The sequence below is a fragment of the Molossus molossus genome, unplaced genomic scaffold (genome assembly GCF_014108415.1).
Source record: "Molossus molossus isolate mMolMol1 unplaced genomic scaffold, mMolMol1.p scaffold_m16_p_4, whole genome shotgun sequence".
Taxonomy (NCBI): domain Eukaryota; kingdom Metazoa; phylum Chordata; class Mammalia; order Chiroptera; family Molossidae; genus Molossus; species Molossus molossus.
This window is the reverse complement of record NW_023425377.1, coordinates 103,332,082-103,354,199: the sequence shown is the minus strand read 5'-3', so window position 1 is coordinate 103,354,199 and position 22,118 is coordinate 103,332,082. Positions and strand designations below refer to the sequence as shown.

At 37.5% G+C, this 22,118-nt stretch overlaps 1 protein-coding gene across 1 annotated transcript; it reads right to left on the bottom strand.

The window, feature by feature from the left end:
* Positions 1-3,357: 3,357 nt before the first annotated feature.
* PLRG1 (pleiotropic regulator 1) lies at positions 3,358-20,122 on the bottom strand. Its single transcript, XM_036241909.1, has 15 exons — positions 20,010-20,122; positions 18,065-18,171; positions 16,883-17,025; positions 16,154-16,207; positions 15,203-15,296; positions 14,925-14,991; positions 12,758-12,859; positions 11,709-11,801; positions 7,721-7,870; positions 7,531-7,632; positions 6,646-6,748; positions 5,829-5,937; positions 4,761-4,900; positions 4,073-4,266; positions 3,358-3,533 (listed from the first exon to the last, which is right to left on the bottom strand). The coding sequence occupies exons 1-15, from the start codon at positions 20,016-20,018 to the stop codon at positions 3,474-3,476; spliced, it is 1,527 nt and encodes a 508-aa protein (XP_036097802.1). The 5' UTR covers positions 20,019-20,122; the 3' UTR covers positions 3,358-3,473.
* Between the last annotated feature and the right edge of the window lie 1,996 nt (positions 20,123-22,118).

Genomic DNA, 22,118 nt, shown 5'->3' with positions numbered 1-22,118 from the left:
AGTCCCAGACTAGTCTTCCATCCTCTACTTTGTAATGTTGTGTGGTTGAAGGTAAAAAGAACCCATTTTCTAGGCTTTTTTGCCAATTGGTCTTGTTACATTCTGCTCATGACTTTTCTACTTATAAATACCAAGATGGTGAATGTTATTATTGCCTAATAATAAGCCATCTTTGCACTCTTAAAACAAACTTCACTTGGATATGTGCTACTTGATTCTTTTATTAGACTTGAATCACTTTTGTATTGACATTCATAAGCAAGATGAAATCATGATTTCCTTTATTTGTGCTTTTTTGGATTTGGGTATGTTATACTCACATTTTAATGTTGTTGTTGTTGTTTACATATATATATATTTTTTAGAGAGAGGGGGAGGGGGAGAGAGATAAAAACATTGATGTGAGAGACACATTGCCCCACACTGGGGATCAAGTCTGAAGCCTGGGTATCGAACCGGGACCTCTCAGTCCATGAGATGACACTTAATCCACTGAACCACACTGGCCAGGCTGTTATACTCACATTTTAAAACAGGTGGAAGTTTTCCTTCTCTATGTCCTAGAAAATTTTAAGTTGCATTGATATTAAAATTCCCTTCTGAAGCTCCCTGAGCTTGGTGATGTCCATGGGCGGTGGCAATAGAGGTTAGTTCCTTCACAACTCTTCTATAGTAACTAATCTGTGTAGGTTTTCTGGGATCATAGAATTTATTTTTCTTTAAAATTAATAATTTTACTTGGCTCTTTTAATAAAGGCATAGAATTGGGTAGAATTGTCCTTTGCCCCCTTCCCTTGTTCATTTTTATTAGGATATTTATGAAATCTTTGTTTCTTAATTGACTTTGTTTCATTCACTTTGATATTTGTACCCGTCAACATTGGTTTATTTACTAAATCTATGCTTCCTTTTTAATTTCATTATTTCCCATCAATTTCCTCATACTTTAAATTTTTCTTTTCCTAAAAATAACATTTAACATATTTATTTTTGGACCGGAGTCAGTTAAGAAAATGGGAAGTGAGGAAATTAGAGATGTTATGGAAACTTTCTAATATTCTGAAGGGAAATGGGTACATACTTAGAAGGGAACATTAGGGTGTTTTTTTGTTAAGACTGGTGTATTTGTCTTTTTAAAGACAGGCATATTTATTTAAATACATATATTAAATAACATATTTAAATAAAACATTTGTTGCGAATCATTTGGTAAAAAGGGAAGGCATTTATGGTGCAGAGAAAGGGGTTAATCATGGAAGCAAAGGCCTTGATGGAGGAGAATGTAAGGCAGCAATTGTATACTTGGGCAAGCGGGCTCCCAGGCGGGCGGTTCCTCCTTAACAGGCGGCAGAGGACATCAGCAATGGAAACGTGCACGGGCGTGGTCCTTGCCCACAGCCCACTTGAGGTATGTGCTCATAAATGAAGGAGTCCAGTAGCATGGCTACTTTTCCTGGGTAACGTTTTACAGCTTCAGTGCCCTTAAGGCATAGGCACACTTAGGTTGGGGTTCTGCCAAAGAGAAGGGCACCCATAAAATTCTGCTTAGATTTTCATGGGATTCGTGACCCATGGAAGATGAACTGTTTCCAAGAGGATTCAAGAACACTGTAACGCAGGACGGTAAGAAGGGAAAGGGACTTTTGAAATGCTGTTCAGAATTTGATACGGTGCCTCCCACACAGCTGAAGCTTTGCTGGGCAGGCCAAGGGGGCTACCTTTCTCACCTCCTTGTACTAGTAACTTCTTCCTGGCCTTTGGGGATGGCTTACTAGTCATCTTTGATTTTCGTTAGAAGTCATACTAGAATTTGTCAGGGATGAAAGTGTAGTGGGGTTTTGTAAATTTAAGCTTATAAAATACATGCTTATAGAAAGTTAACACATTACAGAAATACATAAAGCCGATCATGAAGGCTCTCTCCTAACCCACTCCCTCAAAGCCTCTGCCAGTGTGGTGCCACTTTCTGTTATCTTTTAGCGCACCAACAAGTTACTTCGCCAAAACATGCTTGCTAACCTTTTTTCTTACATAAAAGTAAAGTTTGGACATCTTGTTAGTTCAGAGACATCCCTCACTCTTAACTGAAAGAAAAAAATTGCACGAAGGCACCATAATCTATCAATAGGACGTCTGGGCTAGTTTTGACTATTAAAGAACAGAAGTGCAGTAAACTTGTATACTCTTGTAAGATTATTCCTATTAGGCAGTTTTCTAGTTAACTTCTAATAAAGAGTTAGCCAAACAGTTCAAGCATTTTCAATGTATTCCATAATACCCACTTAAAGGTCTTAACAATCACACTACCACCTACAGCATGCAAGACGGAACAGCTATAATTTGGAATGCCTATTCAAAATTGTATCATTTTTAATTTGAAAAATGTTAAGCCAATTATTCTTATAATTGTATTTTCTAATTAGAGAAAGTGGAGTTTGACAAATCTTCTTGACTGATGGGGTGTCAGGATCATAAGGGCAGGGTTTATAAAACTCCTTTTACCAGAAAGAGGTATAGGTATTAGAAATTTAAGTTACACTTTCCTATCAAGTGTTCACAAGACTACAGCCCTTCCTACAGCTTCAAATACCTCTACCAGTATTTCCAGTTAGTTCTCCAAATTTTGATACTTACTGGCATCCTGCTGCTTGTGGATTAAAATCTAAACTCAAAACCTGAGCTTTCCACACCTCTAACCAGCTGTACTCACTCAAATGCAGCATATACTCCTTTCCCGAGAACACAATACACAGTCACGTCAGGTTGGTTTCATTGACTTTATCTCCTCTTAGAACACCCCCTTCCCGGCCTCTCAAGGTTCTGCTCACACACCATTACGCCATGAAGTCCTCCACAATTCTCCCAGGGAAAAGTCTTTTCCTCTGTGCTTCTCCAGCTTTTGCCTGCATCTCTACTATAGCATTCTACAGTAAGCTACTAAAGCAAAAATTATCTTGGAGGACAGACACATCTTGTTTGTCTATTACCTGAAGAGTGAGTGTCTAGAGCAGAACTTTGCAGAACATGCACTCAACCAACATACATAAGTTCGATTAAGAATTCAACCCCTTTAATCCCAATTTATCAGTCAAACACCAGTTTTTAAAGAATTGAAAAAGAAACCGCCAACTGTTCCCCTCAAAACAAGTCCTATTATAGCAGGCAATGTGGTAAGTTTAAAAAAAAAAAGGTGTCTTAATGAAATTGACAAAAGATTCTATCTTTAGAACAGTTATACTCAACAAGCCTGCTTAAGCTTGCTATCTGCATCTTCCTAGGATCACAAATTGTTTATTTTAGAAATAAAAACATGGGGAGGGGGAGACAACACATTTTATTGTAAAATATGAAGCAGCAATGATTCAAGCATGTGAGTTCCCGCTTTATAATCCTAGCCAGAGCACAAAATGACTGGATATCCTCATCAACACGAAGCTAAAAAAAAAAAAAACCACCATGAAGACAACGCCACATTAAAATCTCTTTCTCTTGATGATTTCTGGCTTCCAGCTGACTGGATGAGTTTCTTCTGTCTAAAAATAGAAAAGTAAATAAAAAAACAAAGTATTAGTGTGCTTCATATTTAATAACTTCCTTTTTAACAAAAATAAGATATCTATTCTAAATTAAATTATATTACTTGGCATTATACATTTAAGTTACAAACTTTTGGCCTTATCTGAATCTAATAAAGGACGAGTGGGTTCACTACAAATCCAATTTATGGTTTTTCATCTCAAATAAAGTTGCTATGGAGATATTCTAGTAATGCCAAAGCTTATGATTCTAGAATTCATTTGCATAGCAATCTATTTATATGCTGTTCTTATTGCAATAGTTTCCCAGTAACTGTAATAAGAAATGTTGGAATAAAATTAAAACAATCTGTGGATCTGTGGGCATCAATGAAACCAATACAGAAGGCTATGAACAGCTACTACTCAAGATGATAAATACTTTAATACTATAAAGATTATTTACCTTTCTGATAATTTCAGTAACTTTAAAATGAGAAAATACTTGCAAAATTGGTACAGCTGAATTACTTTAACATGTGAAATCGAGAACTTACCGCTGTGTCATCCTCTCTGTACACTTTAATGGTTTTATCAGCTTCAGCCGTCAGTAACCGACTTTCAGACTGATCAAAAGCACAAGCAAATATTCCTGATTCACTGTCCAAAGACCCAGGCTGCACAGCTGCATGAACTCTCTGGAAATTGTAGCCAGTTCTCCAGTCCCAAAGATGCATAGTTCCATTGTCAGCTTTTAAAGGGAAAGATCTATTCAACTTGGTATCCCAACAACTCAGCTTGGCAAGCACTATAAGCATGAACCATTAGCCGAGCGCCACAGCAATAACTACAGCTATAAAGATATATAAGACACAGGCACTCAAGCTTCTCTTAATATTGATTTGTCCACTTTCATCTGTGCTTAATTCAGAATCTATTATAGATCTAAAAAAGCACCACAAAATATCCAATTCCAGAATACACAACCAAACTTTAGGTTATTCCCAACATAAATCCCAAACTTAGATTTATTATGTAGGAATTCAAGGAAGGCTGAATTATGAAATATGCTACATGTATTATGAATAAGCATACACACACATAAACATTCAAATATACCTTAATTAGGCAAGTTCTGCTATGATACTTAGGTGTGATGGCTTAGAAATTTTACAAACGTTTACTCATTCACTAAAAGAAAAAATGACCGACTAAAACACATGTATCATAAAAATCACATTTTACCTCCAGATACAAGCACTCCATCAGAATTTACTGTCAATGTGTTAATAATAGCATTATGACCAGAAAGATTTTGAATGAAACTTCCATCAGGGAATTTCCACTGTTTTATGTTGTCTGGAGAGCCAGATGCAAATGTGTAACTGAAGTAAGATGAAAAACAGCAACAAAGTAAACCAAATTAAACAAAATGGTAGATTTAAAGAAGCTTATTATGCTTGTATTTAGCATATGTATTCAGTTATGTAGTTTTAGCCAAATATTATTGTCATAAAAATAGGTAAAAATATCAAGACATTTGTTTCAAGTTACATCAGATTTTCAATTATTTTAAATGTATGTAAGGCGTAGATTAATGTTTTATTCTCCCCTCTTTTCTCCAGTACTCTATACTAAACTACAGCAAGAAATGTGCAAACACCTGAATTCACATAAAGGGCAGGGGCTGTGCAGCTATTCTGGAGGGAGGGGGGACAAGAGAGGGAGAAAGAGGACAATTAAAGGAAAGAAACAGGGCGAGAAGAAGAGAGAAAGGGAGGGAGGAAGACAGGGAAAGGAAACAAGTAGGAGGGAGGGAATAAGGGTAAGGGGGGGAGGAGAGAAAAAGGCACGAATATAACCAGAAAAAGGTCTGGGTGATGTGACATAACAATAGCTTGGGATATTATGCTCTACCTCTTTAAATACCCTGACTATAATGTTCATAGTTCCTACTTTTTCCCCCCTATGCATATTAAGTTCCCTCTTAAGAATTAAACTATTATATTATATATGTATATCTCAGTGTACAGTAAATAAGTTATGTTCTAAACATTAAATCTAGCTACTCTAGCTCCTATTTTGACATGCAGCTTTTGAACATGAATTATCCACATTGTTTCCTTTGATATCATTATTTACCATGTAGAAAACTTTCCTCATCTCATCTAGGGCATGAAGCAGAATATTACAAAGGAAAAAGACCTGTAAATGAGTGTCTAAATGACTACCAAAGTAATACTAATGTTGGTATTTCTGTACTATACCAAAAACTGAAGAAAGAAGATAAACCAATTAGGAAAACACACTTACTGTCTGGGATGTAACACCACAGCCCTGACTGACTTTTTGTGATTTGTTAATGTGACTCTTGTTTTTCCAGCCACCAAATCCCATAATCGTATTGTAGTGTCATGGCTTCCTGTAATGAAAATACAAATACCCAAACCACAGATCAGGAAAAAGAATGCAAAACTGTAACAAATATTTGAAGAGTTCTCCCATAGATGCATATATACTAAATCAAAGTCGTATCACCTGTTAGCTAATTGCTTTGTACTTCCAAAATTTTAGGTTGGTTTTAAATTTCATTCTTAAAAAATGTAATACATGCTTGAAGCACTGTCAACTGGGCAGCTTGAACAAATGCCAGTAACAAATAAAACAAATACATGATGTTATCCCCTAGTGGAGGGGGAGGAAAAAATTCAAATGATAGTTTAGTTAATAAAATACATATACATCATGGAATTATTTTCTAGTCTTAAAGATCTATTGTTATTAACCTTATTTTAAGTAAAATAAGACTCAAAGCTGCTCTCAAGGTTATTGGTGTCAGTGTATCTTGTCTTCTAACCTTAACATTCCAGACCAGTAATTCTGATAATACAAGATAATGTTTAATTTATCTAACATCACCATTTTCTAGTCAGACATTACATGATACTGTGCATGACGTGTTCTATGATATATAAAAAGTATGACATAAAAATAGAAAATATTATTATAATTTCAAATGTACACAGAAACACTGTATACACAATACAAAGCGAGTCACAGTAAGTATGAAAAACAATGTACAATCATGTGTTGATGAGTATATGGTAAATTTTAAAAGTATCAGTCGTACCAGTAATAATTTGTGGTTCTGCAGCTTGACACCTCACTGTAGCAACTGCATTTGTATGTCCAGATAATGTGTGTACACTGGCTTTAGTTCTCACATCCCAAATCTATTAAAAAAACACACAATACACATACTGTCAAAGAGAACAGGTACTTATAACTCAGGCAGGTAACTGAATGAATTCAAGGCTGGCAGTGTACTACACAACTGTGCCTGAATATAATGAAGAAAGCCTTAAATGAGAGATAATAACCTCGAAGCTGGCTGTGCGCTATAGACAGAAGACAGCTGATGGGAGGAAAAAAGCTAAAAAATCAGGAGACTTAAAGTCTAAGAATGGGTATAATGGGACTACTGAATAAAATCTGTGGTGACAGAATATAATGTGAGAGCATCACATTTCAGGGGCAGGGCACTTCCAATAATAAATATGGTGAGGCCACAGAACTAAAGATAAAGGTGTTAAAGCATACAAGTGAAGCCCTGGCCGGTTTGGCTCAGCAGTTGGAACGTCGGCCCACAGACCAATGAGTTGTACGTTCAATTCCGGTCAAGGGCACGTACCTCAACTGCGGTTCGTCCCTGGCCCTGGTTGGGGTCGTGTAGGAGGCAGTCACTTGATGTGTCCCTTTCATGTCTCTCTCTCTCTCTCTGTTCCCCTCTCTCCCTCCAACTCTGTCTGAACAAAAACTGAAAGATGTCCTCGGGTGAGGATAAAAAACAAAAAACAAAACAAAACAAAAATCATACAAGTCAAGAAACAGAGGGGCTAGGTCATTGGTGGGTCAAACTAACTATCTTTAATTTGCTATCAAACAATATGACTCCAATACTAAATACGCATAGTGTAAGATGCAACAGATAAACACCAAGGTCTATCCTATTTACCCGTGCAGTTGAATCTCGACTACAGGTTACCAGCACATCAATTGTTGGGTGCAAATCCAAACCATACACAGCACTTAGATGTCCATGATAGTGCCTTATAACCTACAAAAACAGCAGGAAAGTTAAAATTTCTACAATTAAAAGAAAAACAGTGGCTCATAATGTTTTAAATCCTTATATCCAAGCTTACCTTATTATATTCAAGATCCCAGCATTTGACTTGTTTGTCTTCCCCACAGGAGAACAGGTACGGACTCCTTGAGCTTACTATCACACCACGAACTGTACTAATGTGCCCAGTTAATGACAGTTTTAATTTGCCACTAGCCAAGTCCCAGATCTGGAATAAAAGAATATTTCATTTTTCTTGTTATCCCAAAGCAAAATTTTAGAATCCTGATGTTAAAATTAAGCCTCCAAAATGTGAAAGATATAAACATATATTTTTTTGAATTTGCAAAATAACCCCCCACTACCACCACCAAAAATAAAAGCTGGAAAAAAATAGAATTAAAAGGCATGCTCAAAATGAGAAAATATTTGTAACAGATGACAAAACATTAACATTCTTAATATATAGAGGATATCATTGTTAACAAAGGTATGAATGCCATGGTATTAAATTAGCCAAGGATGGCAACAACTTAAAAAACCCCTATGCAGCCCTGGCCAGTTTGGCTCAGCGGTTAGAGCGTCGGCCTGCGGTCCGTAGAGACCCGGGTTCGGTTCCCGCTAAGGGCACGTACTTCGGTTGCAGTTTGTCCCCGGCCCTGGTTGGTCGTGCGGGCTGCCGCTCGATGTGTCCCTTCACATCGATGTTTCTCTCTCTCTCTCCCCTCCTCTCTCTTCCTCCCACTCTATCTGTACAAAAATATCCTCGGGTGAGGATAAAAAAAACAAACAAAAAAAAAACCCTATGCAGCCCAGCCAGAGTGGCTCGGTTGGTTGAGCATTGTCCTGTTCACTGAAAGGTTGCCAGTTTAATTCCCAGTCAGCACATCTCTGGGTTGCAGGCTTGATCGCTGGTTGGGGTGCATACCAAGGGCAACCACAACAGATTGATGTTTCTCTCTCACATCAATATTTTTGCCACATCATTGTCTCACTTTCTCTTCCCCTCCCTCCCTCTCTCCAAACATGTCCTTAGGTGAGGATAAAAAAAAACCCTATGAAAAGAACCTAAGTGTTCATTAACTGATAAATGCATAAAGAGAATGTGGCATATATACATAAAATGGAATATTATTCAGTCATAAAAAAATACGAAATCTTGCCATTTGTGACAACACAGATTGTCTTTGAGGGCATTATGCTTAAAATAAGTCAGACAAAGAAAGACAAATAGCACACAATCTCACTTGTATATAGAATCTAAAATAAATAGAAAACAAAAACTCTAAAAACTAAGCTCATAGAAACAGGGAACAGATTGGTGGCTGCCAGAAGCCAGAGTGAAGAATGAATAAAATGGGTGAAGGGAGTCAAAAGATACCAAGTTCTAGTTATAAATTAATAAGTTACAGGGATATAATTAATGTACACATGGTGACTATAGTTAATAATACTGTACTGCATATCTGAAAGTTACTGAAAGATCTTAAAAGTTCTCATTACAAGGGAAAAAAATTTATAACTATGTAATGTGATGAATGTTAACGAGACTTTGGTGATCATGTCACAATATATACAAATAGCAAATAATTATGCTGTACACCTGAAACTAATCTAATATTGTATGTCAATTGTAATTCAATTAAAAATTAATTTAAAAAACCCTAAAAATAGCTTTATAAAGTATCAAAAAATTTGTCCTCACTAGAAATTTTGTATAAACAGTTTTTGAAAGATTAGATACCCATTTCTGCTTATCATACAAGTAGAAAATTTTAAAGACAGATAATTAATAGGCTGAAAATAATCCTCTCATACACTGTAATTATCAATTTACCATTTTAGAAATAATTTGTACTTTGGGTGCCAACTTAAAAAATGTTTGACCCATTAATTCCATTTCTGAGAATAGAAAAATAAAATGATTTAAAAATAGAAAAAACTGCCCTAGCCAGTTTAGCTCAGCGGTTAGAGCATTGGCCTGCGGTCCCGAAAGACCCGGGTTTGGTTCCCGCTAAGGGCATGTACCTCGGTTGCAGTTTGTCCCTGGCCCTGGTTGGGTTGTGCAGGTGGCAGCCATTCAATGTGTCCCTTTCATGTCGATGTTTCTCTCTCTCTCTCTCTTCCACTCTATCTGAACAACAAAATGGAAAGGTGTCCTCAGGTGAGGATACAAAAAAAACAGAAAAAGCTGTCCCTAGCAGGGTAGTTCAGTTGGTTAGGGCATCGCCCTGATAAACCAAGGTTGTGGGTCTGATCCCCAGTCAGGGCACATACAAGAGTCAATAAATGAGCGCCTAAGTAGAACAAAAAATTGATCTTTTGCTTCGCTCTTTTCCCCCCTCTGAAATCAATTTTAAAAAACAACAACAACAGAAAAAGCTTTAGGCACAAAGACTAAGTACATCCTTACTTGTGACAGTGAAAGTCAGATAACTAAAAATGTCCAATAATAGGAAAATAGATTATAGAACATCTAAGTGATATAATACCATGGAACTATTTATTTATTTATTTATTTATCCTTACCCGAGGACATTTTTTGATATTTTCTTCAGACAGAGTGGGAGGGAGAGAGAGAGAGAGAAACATCGCCATGATAGGGACACATCAAGTGCTTGCCACCCACACAACCCAACCAGGGCCGGGACAAATTGCAACCGAGATATGTGCCCTTAGCAGGAACCGAACCTAGGTCTCTCCAGACTGCAGGCCAATGCTCTAACCGCTGAGCCAAACCGGCTACGGCCCATGGAACCATTTAAAAAGAGGTTCAGCCTGGCCACTGTGGCTCAGTGACTGAGTGCCATCCCACGTACTGAGAGGTCCCAGTTCGATTCCTGGGCAGGGCATATGCCTGGGTTGTGGGCTCAATCCCCAGTAGAAGGCGTGCAAGAGACAGCCAACTGATTTTTCTATCTCTCTCCCTTCTCTCTCTAAAAAAATCAATAAAAATATATTTAGATCTCTTATCCTTTGAGACGACATGGAGGGACCTGGAAAGTATTATCCTAAGTGAAACAAGCCAAACAGAGAAAGACAAGTATCATATGATCTCACTTATTTATGGAATATAATGAACATAACATTCTGAGGAATGGGGTAGTCCAAGAGATGTGGAAGTGGGGTACAGACTGACAATCCCCAGGAGAGGGGGTGGTGGGGGAGAGATAGACCACAAAACTTATATGCATGTATGTATGAACAATGGTCATGGACAACAAAGCTGGGGACAGGGTGGGGAGGGAGGGGGAGGAGAAAATCAGTGGGGGAAAAAAGGAGAAACATCTGTAACAAAAATAAATTAATTAATTAAAAAGTAAAAAAAAAAAAAGAAATACTGTTTGAATAAATGAAGAAATAAAATATATATATTTTAAAAAGATGTTCAATTTTTCAGAGATATGCCTTTGATTTAAAGTGCAAAAACAAGGTTGAAAGTTGTATTATCAACCATGATTTTTAGAAGATACACGTTTATACACACAGGAAAAAGCTTAGAAGAAAATGCATTGATACATATGCACAGAAAAAAATACTACAGAGAAATTCATTCAAACATCTGACAGTGGTAGGATTATATACAGTTGGACCTCATTTATCGCAGTTAATCAGGTCCAGACTCTACCGCAATAAATGAATTTCAACGAAGTAGGATTCGTTATTTATATACAGTCATCCCTCACCACTTCGTGATAGAGTGAAGCCGTAAAAGTCCAAGCACAAAGTGGCGAGGGACGACTGTACTGGTCAATGTTCTTTGTTATTTTCCTATACTTGCCACATTTTTTACAGATAAGCATCCTTTAATTTTATAACCAGAGAAGAAAAAACTTAAATATCAAGGAATTTGTGGTAGGCAGTAAGCATGTTCTGTTTGGGAAAAATTATTGTTTAAATACCACTTTTCAAACATATGGAACTTTTAACTGGTATAGACCATAAACTTTACTCCATACTCGGGCCTAAGAAATCAACAGAACTACAAGAGCAACTCCCATCAGAGGAAGTAACTTAAAACTGATTAAACATACACAGCAAACACAAAGGAGTTCCTTCCTTATTACCTTTATAGTTCTGTCAGCAGATCCAGTAACAAACCACTGATTTCCAGGTTCCACAGCAATACATCGAACCCAACCAAGATGCCCACTGATCACCTGTATTAACAAAAAAAAGTAGAATGGGTAGATACGTAAGTTTAAGGTTATTCAATTTCAACTCATTACATGTTACATTAAAGTTTATTCAAGTTTAAATTGCCCTCCAACATCTTCAAATGACAAGATTATAAGATTATTTGACAATTAGGTTTTAGAATGATAAGTATTAAATTACTTCCAATCCTTGAATGAATACACAAACTGTGATATAGCTATACAATGGAATACTTCTCAGCAATAGAAAGAAATGTATGAATTCTTGCAACAACTCAGATGAATCTCAAAGGCATTGAGCTGAGCGAAGAAAGTCAGTCTCAAAAGGAACACACTGAATGATTTCATTTATACAACACAGCTGAAAAGACACAACTAAAGTGATGGAAAACAAATGGCTGCCAGGGTTGAGGAAGGATATGGCTATAAAAAATGGAACTTCTGTTCCTTGATTGTGGTAGTGGTTACCCAAATATATATAGCTATTAAAATGTATTAGATCTATATACCAAAAGAAAATCTATTTTACTGAATGATAATTTGAAAAATACAATGTTAAGATACACTGAATTATATGTAGCTGTACTTTTCCTACTACATACATTTTATTTTAGATTTGGCACACTTTTAAATCATTTTAGCTTACTATAATTGAAAAGATAATCAGTAGAAATGTCCTAATATACTGTTTTCCCCCTTGATCTCCATATTAAATACCTTAAGCCTGTTGCTAAATTTATTTCATCTGCTCTCCATATTTAGTGGCCTTCTATCAATATTTTATACAAAATACAAGTCTCCTTTCCAAGATATCTTTTAAGATAGCGCCTAAGCCCCTGCCCCCATCCAACCAGTTCCAGTATTCACTCCTTTTCCTCCTTATTCTGTTACTCGGCCCTTGTCAACTGGAAAGTGGTGATCATGTTTCATGTCATGGAATAACATGCAGATTCACTCACCCTGTAGAGTTTCCATGGTGGGTGCCACTGGGGTTTGGGCATTGTAGGGGCCTTTTTAGCCATCAGCGCAGAGTTCTTGGCATTGCCACCCTCCATAACAGCCTAGATGTGAAACAGATTACACTATTAAAGATAGCATACTTACGTTTTCATGTTATCAAAAATGGAAATTGGAAGAAAGGTTTTATGAAAGCTCTTTTCAAAAATGGAAATTCAAAGAGGGAATTTATGAAAGCCTTTTCCTCCTCTGTGAAGAGAAAAGGGCAGCTAAAAAGGCTTGCATACTAGAAAATGAGTCTAAGACTTTGAATAAAAACTCTATTTTCTGTATGTTAATTAAATTTAAAAAGAAATGTAAAAATCTGAGAAGCAGAACATTAAACTTAAGAGCACATATCATGGTGTGTAAGTTCAAAACCCAGCTCTGTCAATTAATAGCTGATTGACCTTGGGTAAAAATTATGTAACCTATGCGTCTCATTTTTAAAATGGAAATAACAGTGCCCACCTCATAGTTATTAGTATGATCAATAGAGTAGTAAATGCTCTACATAAGCTCCTGCTATTATTTAAGTAACTATAAGTGGGGTAATGCCATTGCCCTTCATTGTCATATTTTAACATCACTGATTTAATATTGCAATGGAGAGACTATTCGGTCCTTTATTTATCTTCCCCCAAATATTTCAAAAGGCATTCTAGCTAACATACAATCTACTGTTAGCATCTATTCAAAACTACTTAAACTCATAAAGTTCCTACCCTCAAGAAGCTAATGTACTTCCTCCTAAGGAGGCAGAATGCCTGCACAGAGACCTTTGAATGGAGGCTGAAGAAGGAATGTGGTGAAGGACTACAAATTCATTCACTTCATCAAGCCAAACCAACTGCAAAAGCTGAAGAAGTAAAGCCTACACTTATTTCAAATGAAAGCATATTTTCAGTTCTTTCTCTAACAACTTCCACCAACAGCAGATGCCATTTACTGACAGATAAACTTTCAGCACTCAACTTCAACTGTATAAATCAACTTAAAAGTTTAATTTAAAACACACTTTCAACCCTGGCCGGTTTGGCTCAGTGGTTAGAGCATTGGCCCGCAGACCAAAGAGTCACAGGTTCCATTCTGGTCAAGGGCACGTACGTACCTTGGTTGCGGTTCGTCCCTGGCCCTAGTTGGGGTTGTGTGGGAGGCAATCAGTCAATGTGTCCCTCTCATGTCGATGTTTCTCTCTCTCTCTCTCTTCTTCTCTCTCCCTCCCTCCCACTCTATCTGAAGATAAATAGAAAAATATCCTCAGATGAGGATTAAAACAAAACAAAAAACAGGCTTTCACATCTAAAATATACTAACACAAGTTTTCAGAATGAGATTCCTTGTATTTTTATATTTATTTATAACATTTTTGTTGTCAAGCCTCACCCGAGGATATTTTTTTATTTATATATATATATATTTTTTAAGCTAAAATAGAAGGGAGTTGGGGGGGGGGGTAGGGGGAGAGAAACATCAATTGGCAGAGTCCTGCACAATCCTGATCCAGGACCAGGGATCGAACCTACAACCCAGGTACGTAACCTTGACTGGGAATCAAACCCAAGGGCCAATGCTCTAACTGCTGAGCCAAACCGACCAGGGCTCCTTATATTTATAATAAAGAGCAATAGCACATTATCTTCATCAAAATAAATATAAACAATGAATAAGTGGAGATAGAATTAACACGGTTTTAAATTCTAAAAAAATATGTCAATTCACTAGCAACTTAAACTTCAGAGCTATAAAATATTAACAAATAGTTCAGGCTGCAATTTACATTAACAATTCCAAAAAGAGGTTATTTTATATATATATGGTATAACTTTTTTTTAAAAAATTTTTCCTTTATTGATTTTAGAGAGAGGAAGGGGGAGGGAGAGACAGAAACATCAATGAGAGTGAACATCGACTGGCCGCCTCCTGCATGCTCCCCACTGGGGATCAGACCCACAACCTGGGCATGTGTCCTGACCGGGAATCAAACTGGCGACCTCTTGGTGCATGGGTCGAAGCTCAACCACTGACCCACACTGGCCAGACTTAGGTAAAACTTTTAAATAAAGGTAAATAAAACAACATGTTCCAAAACGTGGACACCTGCAGTGTAATCTGACATGGAGAACTTACCAAAGTCATCCCTGCAGGCTGTGAACGGTCTGAGCCTCCAGCAGGTGCACCACGATTTGCATCAACCCTGAGGCAAAAACATCACATTCTAAGTACTTAATGCCTCCAGTTACATGTTCTCATAATGAACTTTATATGTTAAATTTCTGTAAGCGCTGATAAAGAAAAATGTCCCGTAATACATAATTATAAAGAAACAAATTTAAAAATGAGGAAAAAATGTGAACAGTGAACTATGCTTGCATACTCTTTGTAATTAGAAGCACAGTATTTCATACCTGGCCTGAGATGAAGGTAATGCCACAGCTAAGGACTGTGCGGCTGATTCACTTGGCATTCTCTGGATCTTAGTATCTGCTGTTAAAGCGACCCCTGTTAAAATAAAAAAATTTTAAATCCTGTTAGTGGCTATCTTTGTTTTCATTTGCAGGAATTTAAAATAAAACACTGAAAGAAAACACACCAAAAAGGTAATGGTGATTATCTTTAGGTGGTGATATTTCAAAAACTGATTACGTTTTCCATGTCTTTTAGTACTAACTTTTTATCACAAATATTGCTTAACAATATACAACTCACACTTGATTTAATCACAAGCAGCTTAGTATTAGTAAAGTTTAAGACAGTCAAGTTAAATTTCTATAATCTTGGGATGTTACCATCAAATATTAATATTAAGCAGTTCCCTAAATACGAATAGAATGCTTTGAAGAGTAAAGGTATACTAAACAAGAAGCACTAATCTCCTGTGCTTTCAATATAGTGAATCTTGTCCTCTAAAATTACTAGAACTTAGACATATTACACTTTTTATCCTCTACCCTGCTATGCTGGCCATTCCATTTGTGTGCCAATTCCTCCACACACAAACCCAGGAAATATTTGTAACATACCTGCTCCTGTACTAATGTTTCTAGTACCACTTTTTTAAGTTTGGTGATATTTACATGTCTGCCTAAACCTCCAAATAATAAGCTTGTCTTAGTCTGGAACAGTCTTACTATCTTTGAATTCCTAGTATAGTGCCTAAAAAAATACAGGTGCTTAAGAATGTTTGCCAAATGAATGCTTGTGACACTAAATACTCGTTCATTATCATCTAAAAACCTATGTCTGGATGCCTGGCCACGGAGCTTATCTTATATTTATAGGTGATGGGAATCATATTATTAGCTCATTCATAGAAATACATGTGACAGTAAGACATTTTCAATACGCAGCTCGCTTACCAGGTCCTGGTGGATAGGGATGTGTACCTGTCACCAAATATTCAACTTCTTGTCCTTCAAAAAACGAGAGAGAAATTCATCAATGGCAAAATGTATCTTATGTACTAGTATTGTATCTTTTAATGAATTGATATTAAATTATCAACCAGATTTCTAAAATTTTCATAACTAAACCCAAGCCTCAGAAATAAGGTAAGTTGATCATTTTTGTTTTGACTACTATAGAAGTGATTTCCTTGACCATTTGCTGACATGTCAAAAAAGCTTGTGCATTTGCTACATGGCAATGGTGTATAGAGAGGACATCCTACAAAATAATCCACTCTCGTTTTTCTCCTAAGCAAATGGTTTCCCTGTGGAATCCTGCATTATCTTTATTCACTACAATTTCAGTATTTAATGTCATCTTTCTGGAAAATACATACACGGTCTCCCCACCTATTGGAAATTTTTCCTTTAGTTTCCATCATAACTTTCTCCATATCCGAAGAATTTCTGTCATCATTATACTACCACTTTTTTATTTCCTATAGAAAAAAATCCACCAACCAATAATCTCACTCACTACTCCAATGGGGAAATCAAGACTTCCAACATAATACTGGCGGTATAGGTGTTAAAAAGGGTTTGGCTCTAGTCCTTCCAGGAGGGACACTAATAACACATTTCATTTACCTCTTTTTAAAATTCACATATAAACCCTGACATTTCTGACAATGCCATACTCACCTTGATTGGCAGGATATTGTTTATGACCATAAGAATCCGATGCATTCTGAGGACCCTTCTCTTTAAAACTTTCTTTTGAAGTAGGCATATGCAACACAGGACCATACTCATTCCGTAGCTTGACTGCCATTTTTCGTTTGTGACTATTTTAAAAAGTTATAAACATATGAATGTATCTTTGAATATTTTAAATATATTGACCAATATAAACATTCACAGATAGCCAAAAACCAAATACTTAAATAGTTTACGTTTGTCTAATCATGTAGAAAAGGTTTCTACAAAGATTTTAAAATTAAACTACACTTTAAAAAGCTCAAAATTTCCAAGTTCATGTCCACACTTTTATTTACAGTCCACCATACAGCATCCATTAAGTCTACGAAATATTGTAGTTTGTTAACCAACAAATGTAAAACCTTTTATGAGTTATCAAGGGTATAAACTGATTTGGAAATATACAGAAACTAAAATATCTTAAAAAAAATTTCAAAGTCAATATATTTTCCTTCAAATGTCTAAATATAAATATATAGTAAAAGTTTTCTAGTAATCTTTACTGGATATATCAGAAAGGTAGTTAGAACTAATCAAAGTACTTAATTAGTTCAAGAATTTTTTTTAAATGTACCTATTGTATTACTTTAAAAAATAGTATACTTTACAAATAAAACATAAATGCTTGTTTGAGAAATTAAGCTGATTTTAAAAGAAGGGTAAAGGGCAAAAGAGGAACACTGCACATAATGTAATCCCAGACTGGAGCTGGAGATGTAGAACTAAAAATATGCCACCACTTAAAAACCTTCATCATACTAACGAGGAAAGATGGGAGTAGAAGTACTGGCCAGGTACAGTTTCAGCTCAGCAAGGCTCTGAGAGCAGCAAGAGAGAAGCTGGAAGCACATACAAAGTGACTGATTATAAACTATAACACTTACAAGGGACTCTCCTAATTACTAGGTATTTGTAAAATGCAATTAATTAATGTATAATGTACAAGATAAGGCCAAAAAGAAGTTAGATCAGCTTAAATTATGCCCTAACACCACTCATTATTGAAAGATAGCCTATGTATGTTAGTGTCACTCACTAAACTTTAAAAGTTCCCCTCTTCCTGCTCTCTTACCCCAGTATTAGAAGTATAAATATTCTAGCAATTAAAAAGAAAACTACACCTACCTTTCTTCATCCAAAGGCACAGGTTTCCCATTATCAGCTACAAACATGTCATGGGTCCTCTTCAATGATCTGAACACAAGTGTATGCACAGAATGTTTCTGTACCTCCTAGAAAGAAAGACTATAATTACATGTCTAGCTACAAATTATACATATCAAACCCAAATTAAAACCAAATTAGCTATTACATGTTTAAAAGTGTAAAAAACTTTGTACCACTCACCACAGCTATTTGTAGCAAGCTATAGCAGTCAACTTCAGAGAAACGAACCAAGCGCCTCTCTGGCTAGAGCCTTAAGTAGACCAACTGAGTGATTAAGACTAGTCATTTATTCAAAGAAAATTTACCGAGCCACTACTATAGGTATTATGCTAGAAGCTAACAACAGAACAATGAAAAGACAGTCATGATCTCTGTGCTTAAAAGGAGAAACAGACATAAAAATAAGCCAAGTAGTCCAGTCAGTGTGGCTCAGTGGTTGAGCATTGACCCACGCACCAAGAGGTCCCCGGTTCTATTCCCCAGGTCAGGGCACATGCCCAGGTTGTGGGCTTGATCCCCACTGGGAAGCATGTAGGAGGTGGCCAATAGATGTTCTCGCTCATGGATGTTTCTCTCTCTTTCTCCCTCTCATTTTCTGTAAAATCAATAAAGGAAAAAAAAAAAAAAAGCAAAGTAGCCCTGGCCGGTTTGGCTCAGTGGTTAGAGAGCCTGCCCACAGACCAATGAGTCAAGGGCAAGTACCTCAGTTTCAATTCATCCTGGCCCTGGTTAGGGCCCTGCAGGAGGCAGCCACTCCATGTGTCCCTTTCACATGATGTTTCTCTCTCTCCCCCTCTCTCCCTCCCACTCAATCTGAACAACAACAAAAAAAAGGAAAAAAAAAAATGTCCTCGGGTGAGGATAAAAAAAAAAAAATAAGCAAAGTAACTCCGTATTTTTATAAGTACTATGAAGGAAATAAGCAAGGGACAGAGAAAATGGATCAGGAACTTAGGACATATAACAGATTTCTCTGAGGCAGTATTTAAGCAGAAAGGAAGTTAGCCTTGCACAGAAAAAGAAAGGTAAAAACAATCCAAACAGAGAGGAAAATGCCATGTCCAATGGTGTTCAGTAACGGAAATAATGCCAAGAGCTGCAGAATAGTTGTACAAATTCGGTAAGAGAGTGAGTTGTGATGCAAGCTGAGGTTGCAAGGTCCAGATCAGGTAAGGCTTTAGACTACTACAACAATCTGTATTTTTGCTCTAACAACATAGGGCTAGTAAAGGGTTTTAAGCAAGAAATGCTGGACCAACTTACATTTTTAAACATACTAACTGGGGGAGGGGACAGCTGTAACAAAAAGGGAAGCAAGGAAACCAGCTGAGAGCTAATCCACCTGTCCAGATGAAAGATGACGTCGGTCTGAATTAAGGTGATGACAGTGGGTCTAGACAAGTCAAGAAATAGTTCTGAGAAGAGAGGCAAGGCTTGCTAGCAGAATGGTTGTTCAAGCTAGGGAACGGTGCAAAAATTCAAGAATGGCAGATTTTCCTGGGGTGCAGCTGCAGTAAGAGACAAAGTGAACACCAGAGAAGCCCGCCAGTCGCTTCGGACACAGAATCAATCGCAGGCACTGGCCCGCGGGCGACGGACACCAGTGGTCGGACATCGACAGGAGCCCCGCCTCCACGGACAGCGCCCACCTCAAGTGCGCAAGGGTCAGAAGGGGCTGAAGGCATCATCTCAGGCTTCCCGCGCGGGCGCAACCTCCAGCTGGTTCTCTCATCCAGCCTCTGTCCCTCCCTGAAACCCTTGAGACACCAGCCTCGGCCATAAGAGCCTCCCCTCGCAGCCTCTGCTCTCCATGGACTCCCAACACACTCGGCCCCCCACGCCCGGTCCCCAGAGAGAAACAGCCCCAGAGCAAATGCTCCTCAGCACCCAGGTGTCACTCTACCTCTACCATGATGCTGCGGTGTATTTCGCCGCCCCAGCAGCAAAGAAACTGAACATCAACGCAGACACAGCCGCCTCAACTCTGCAGCCTCTTCCGGAACCTGGCGCCCTGACGCCGGATGTGACGCAGCCCCGCGCAGCGCGCGCTGGCCGCCCGCAGGCCTCCCGGGCTCGAGGGGCGGGGCCTTCTCTCCGGGGCCGCCTCTGGGGCGGAGTCTCGGGGCTGCGGAGCAAAGGCTCCTGGAACAAGCGTGTTTCTACGTGCAAAGGGAAATGGACGGAATTGGACGTTTCCAAACTTAAATAGGCGAACATTTTCGCTGGCTCTCCTCTTTCCTTAACCATAATCAGTTCCTCTCATCTTGTTCCCCGGGCATACTGCATATACTTTGGGGGATGGGGGCGGAGAATAAAAACTACGGTGATGTGAATGGATAATCTCAACTAGAAATTCATTAATTTGTTATTAAGCACAATAAGGTCATACTTGAAAATGCAATCACTGTGAATTTGAGTGTGAGTTTTGCCTAAGAACTGATTTTCTCTGACAATGGTCACTGATGGTAGGGCTTGCAAGGAAATGCCATAATAAAATGTATACTGTACTAGGTTTCATGTTGTAAGTATAAAGACAGTAATAGCTATGCAGTAGAACATTATTTTAAATGGCAATAAGATTATGGAAATGTAAGGAAGATTCTAATATATCTATAGAAATATAATCATCTATTTGGGTCTATTAGCTTGTTAATGGTCATGAAAAAAATGATAAACCCAGACTCATAAAAACATTGTAATAATTTTGGTGATTTGGACTAGATTATGCTCCAAATTTTAGAAAGCTCTCTTCAGTTTACAGAATTATACACTGGAACATTTTATTGTCTTTTTTATTTTTTTAAATCCTTGCCAGAGGATCTTTTTTCTTTTTCCCATTTATCTTTAAATAGAGTGGGAAGTGGGGAGAGAGAGAGAAACATGGAAATGAGAGAGACACATCTACTGGCTGCCTTGGTCCGCCACTACCCCAACCAGGGTTGGGGACTGAACCGCAATGGAGGTTGGTGTCCTTGAGTGAAATAGAATCCCCACTCTTTGGTCTGTGGGCTCATGCTCCAATCACTGAACCAAACCAGCCAGGGCTACATTGGAACGTTTTAGAAAGAGCTCAGTGACCCTATTATCTAGCTCAAGGATCCATGAATTAACTATATTGTATGCAAATTTTGTGTTAATAAGAACCTAAATTTTGTTCTGGTGAGGGGATCTATAGATTTCTTTGCATTCATAAAAGGATCCAGTACTCAGAAAACAAAGGTTAAGAATCCCTGTCCTAGCCGACACCCAGAGCTGTCTTATTTAAGCAGTAGGGGTCGCTGCTGTTCTTCACAAAGGTATGAGGATTTTCCCTAAAGCAGACAGGGGAAATAAATTATTAATGTAAACATTAAGTCTGTTCCTGTGAAACCAATAGTACACATTTTAAGAAAGGCCTCTCTTCATTAGCTAAGCTACTTTTTAAAAACTCACCAATACAGGGATCTCTTTATTCTCTTTCAAATATGTGTGTCCTTTGCCTTTGAGTAATAATAGAAGGTGCCGTGAGTGTAGATTTCATTGTCATTTTTATCAGCTTTCTATCAGATTTTTTATAGGAACCTTTGTTCTGACTTTTATACCCATAAAAGTGATAAATATTATTTCTCTTTTCTGTTTCTCTCAGCTTAGAGGTTTGAATAAACAAATTTTCATCGCCCTGGCGGGTGTGGTTTAGTTGGTTGGGCATCCTCCTATTCACCAAAGGCTGCTGGTTGGATTCCTGGTTGGGGCACATGCCCCAGTCTCCAGCTTGATCCCGAGAGGTGGTGCGTGCAAACAGCAGACAATCAGTGTTTTGCTCTCACATTGATATTTCTCTACCTCCCTTCTTCTCTCTTTAAAAATAAATTTTAAATCTTTTTTTTTTAAAAAGTTTTTATCTAATGCTACTCTCTTTATACACAATATTCTTTAGAGTTATTTAGTTCAATATGTCTTTTTTCACATTTATTTCGATTTATAATTCCTCACTAATTCAAAAGGAAGGAATGGTGAAAGTTTTCATTTCTTT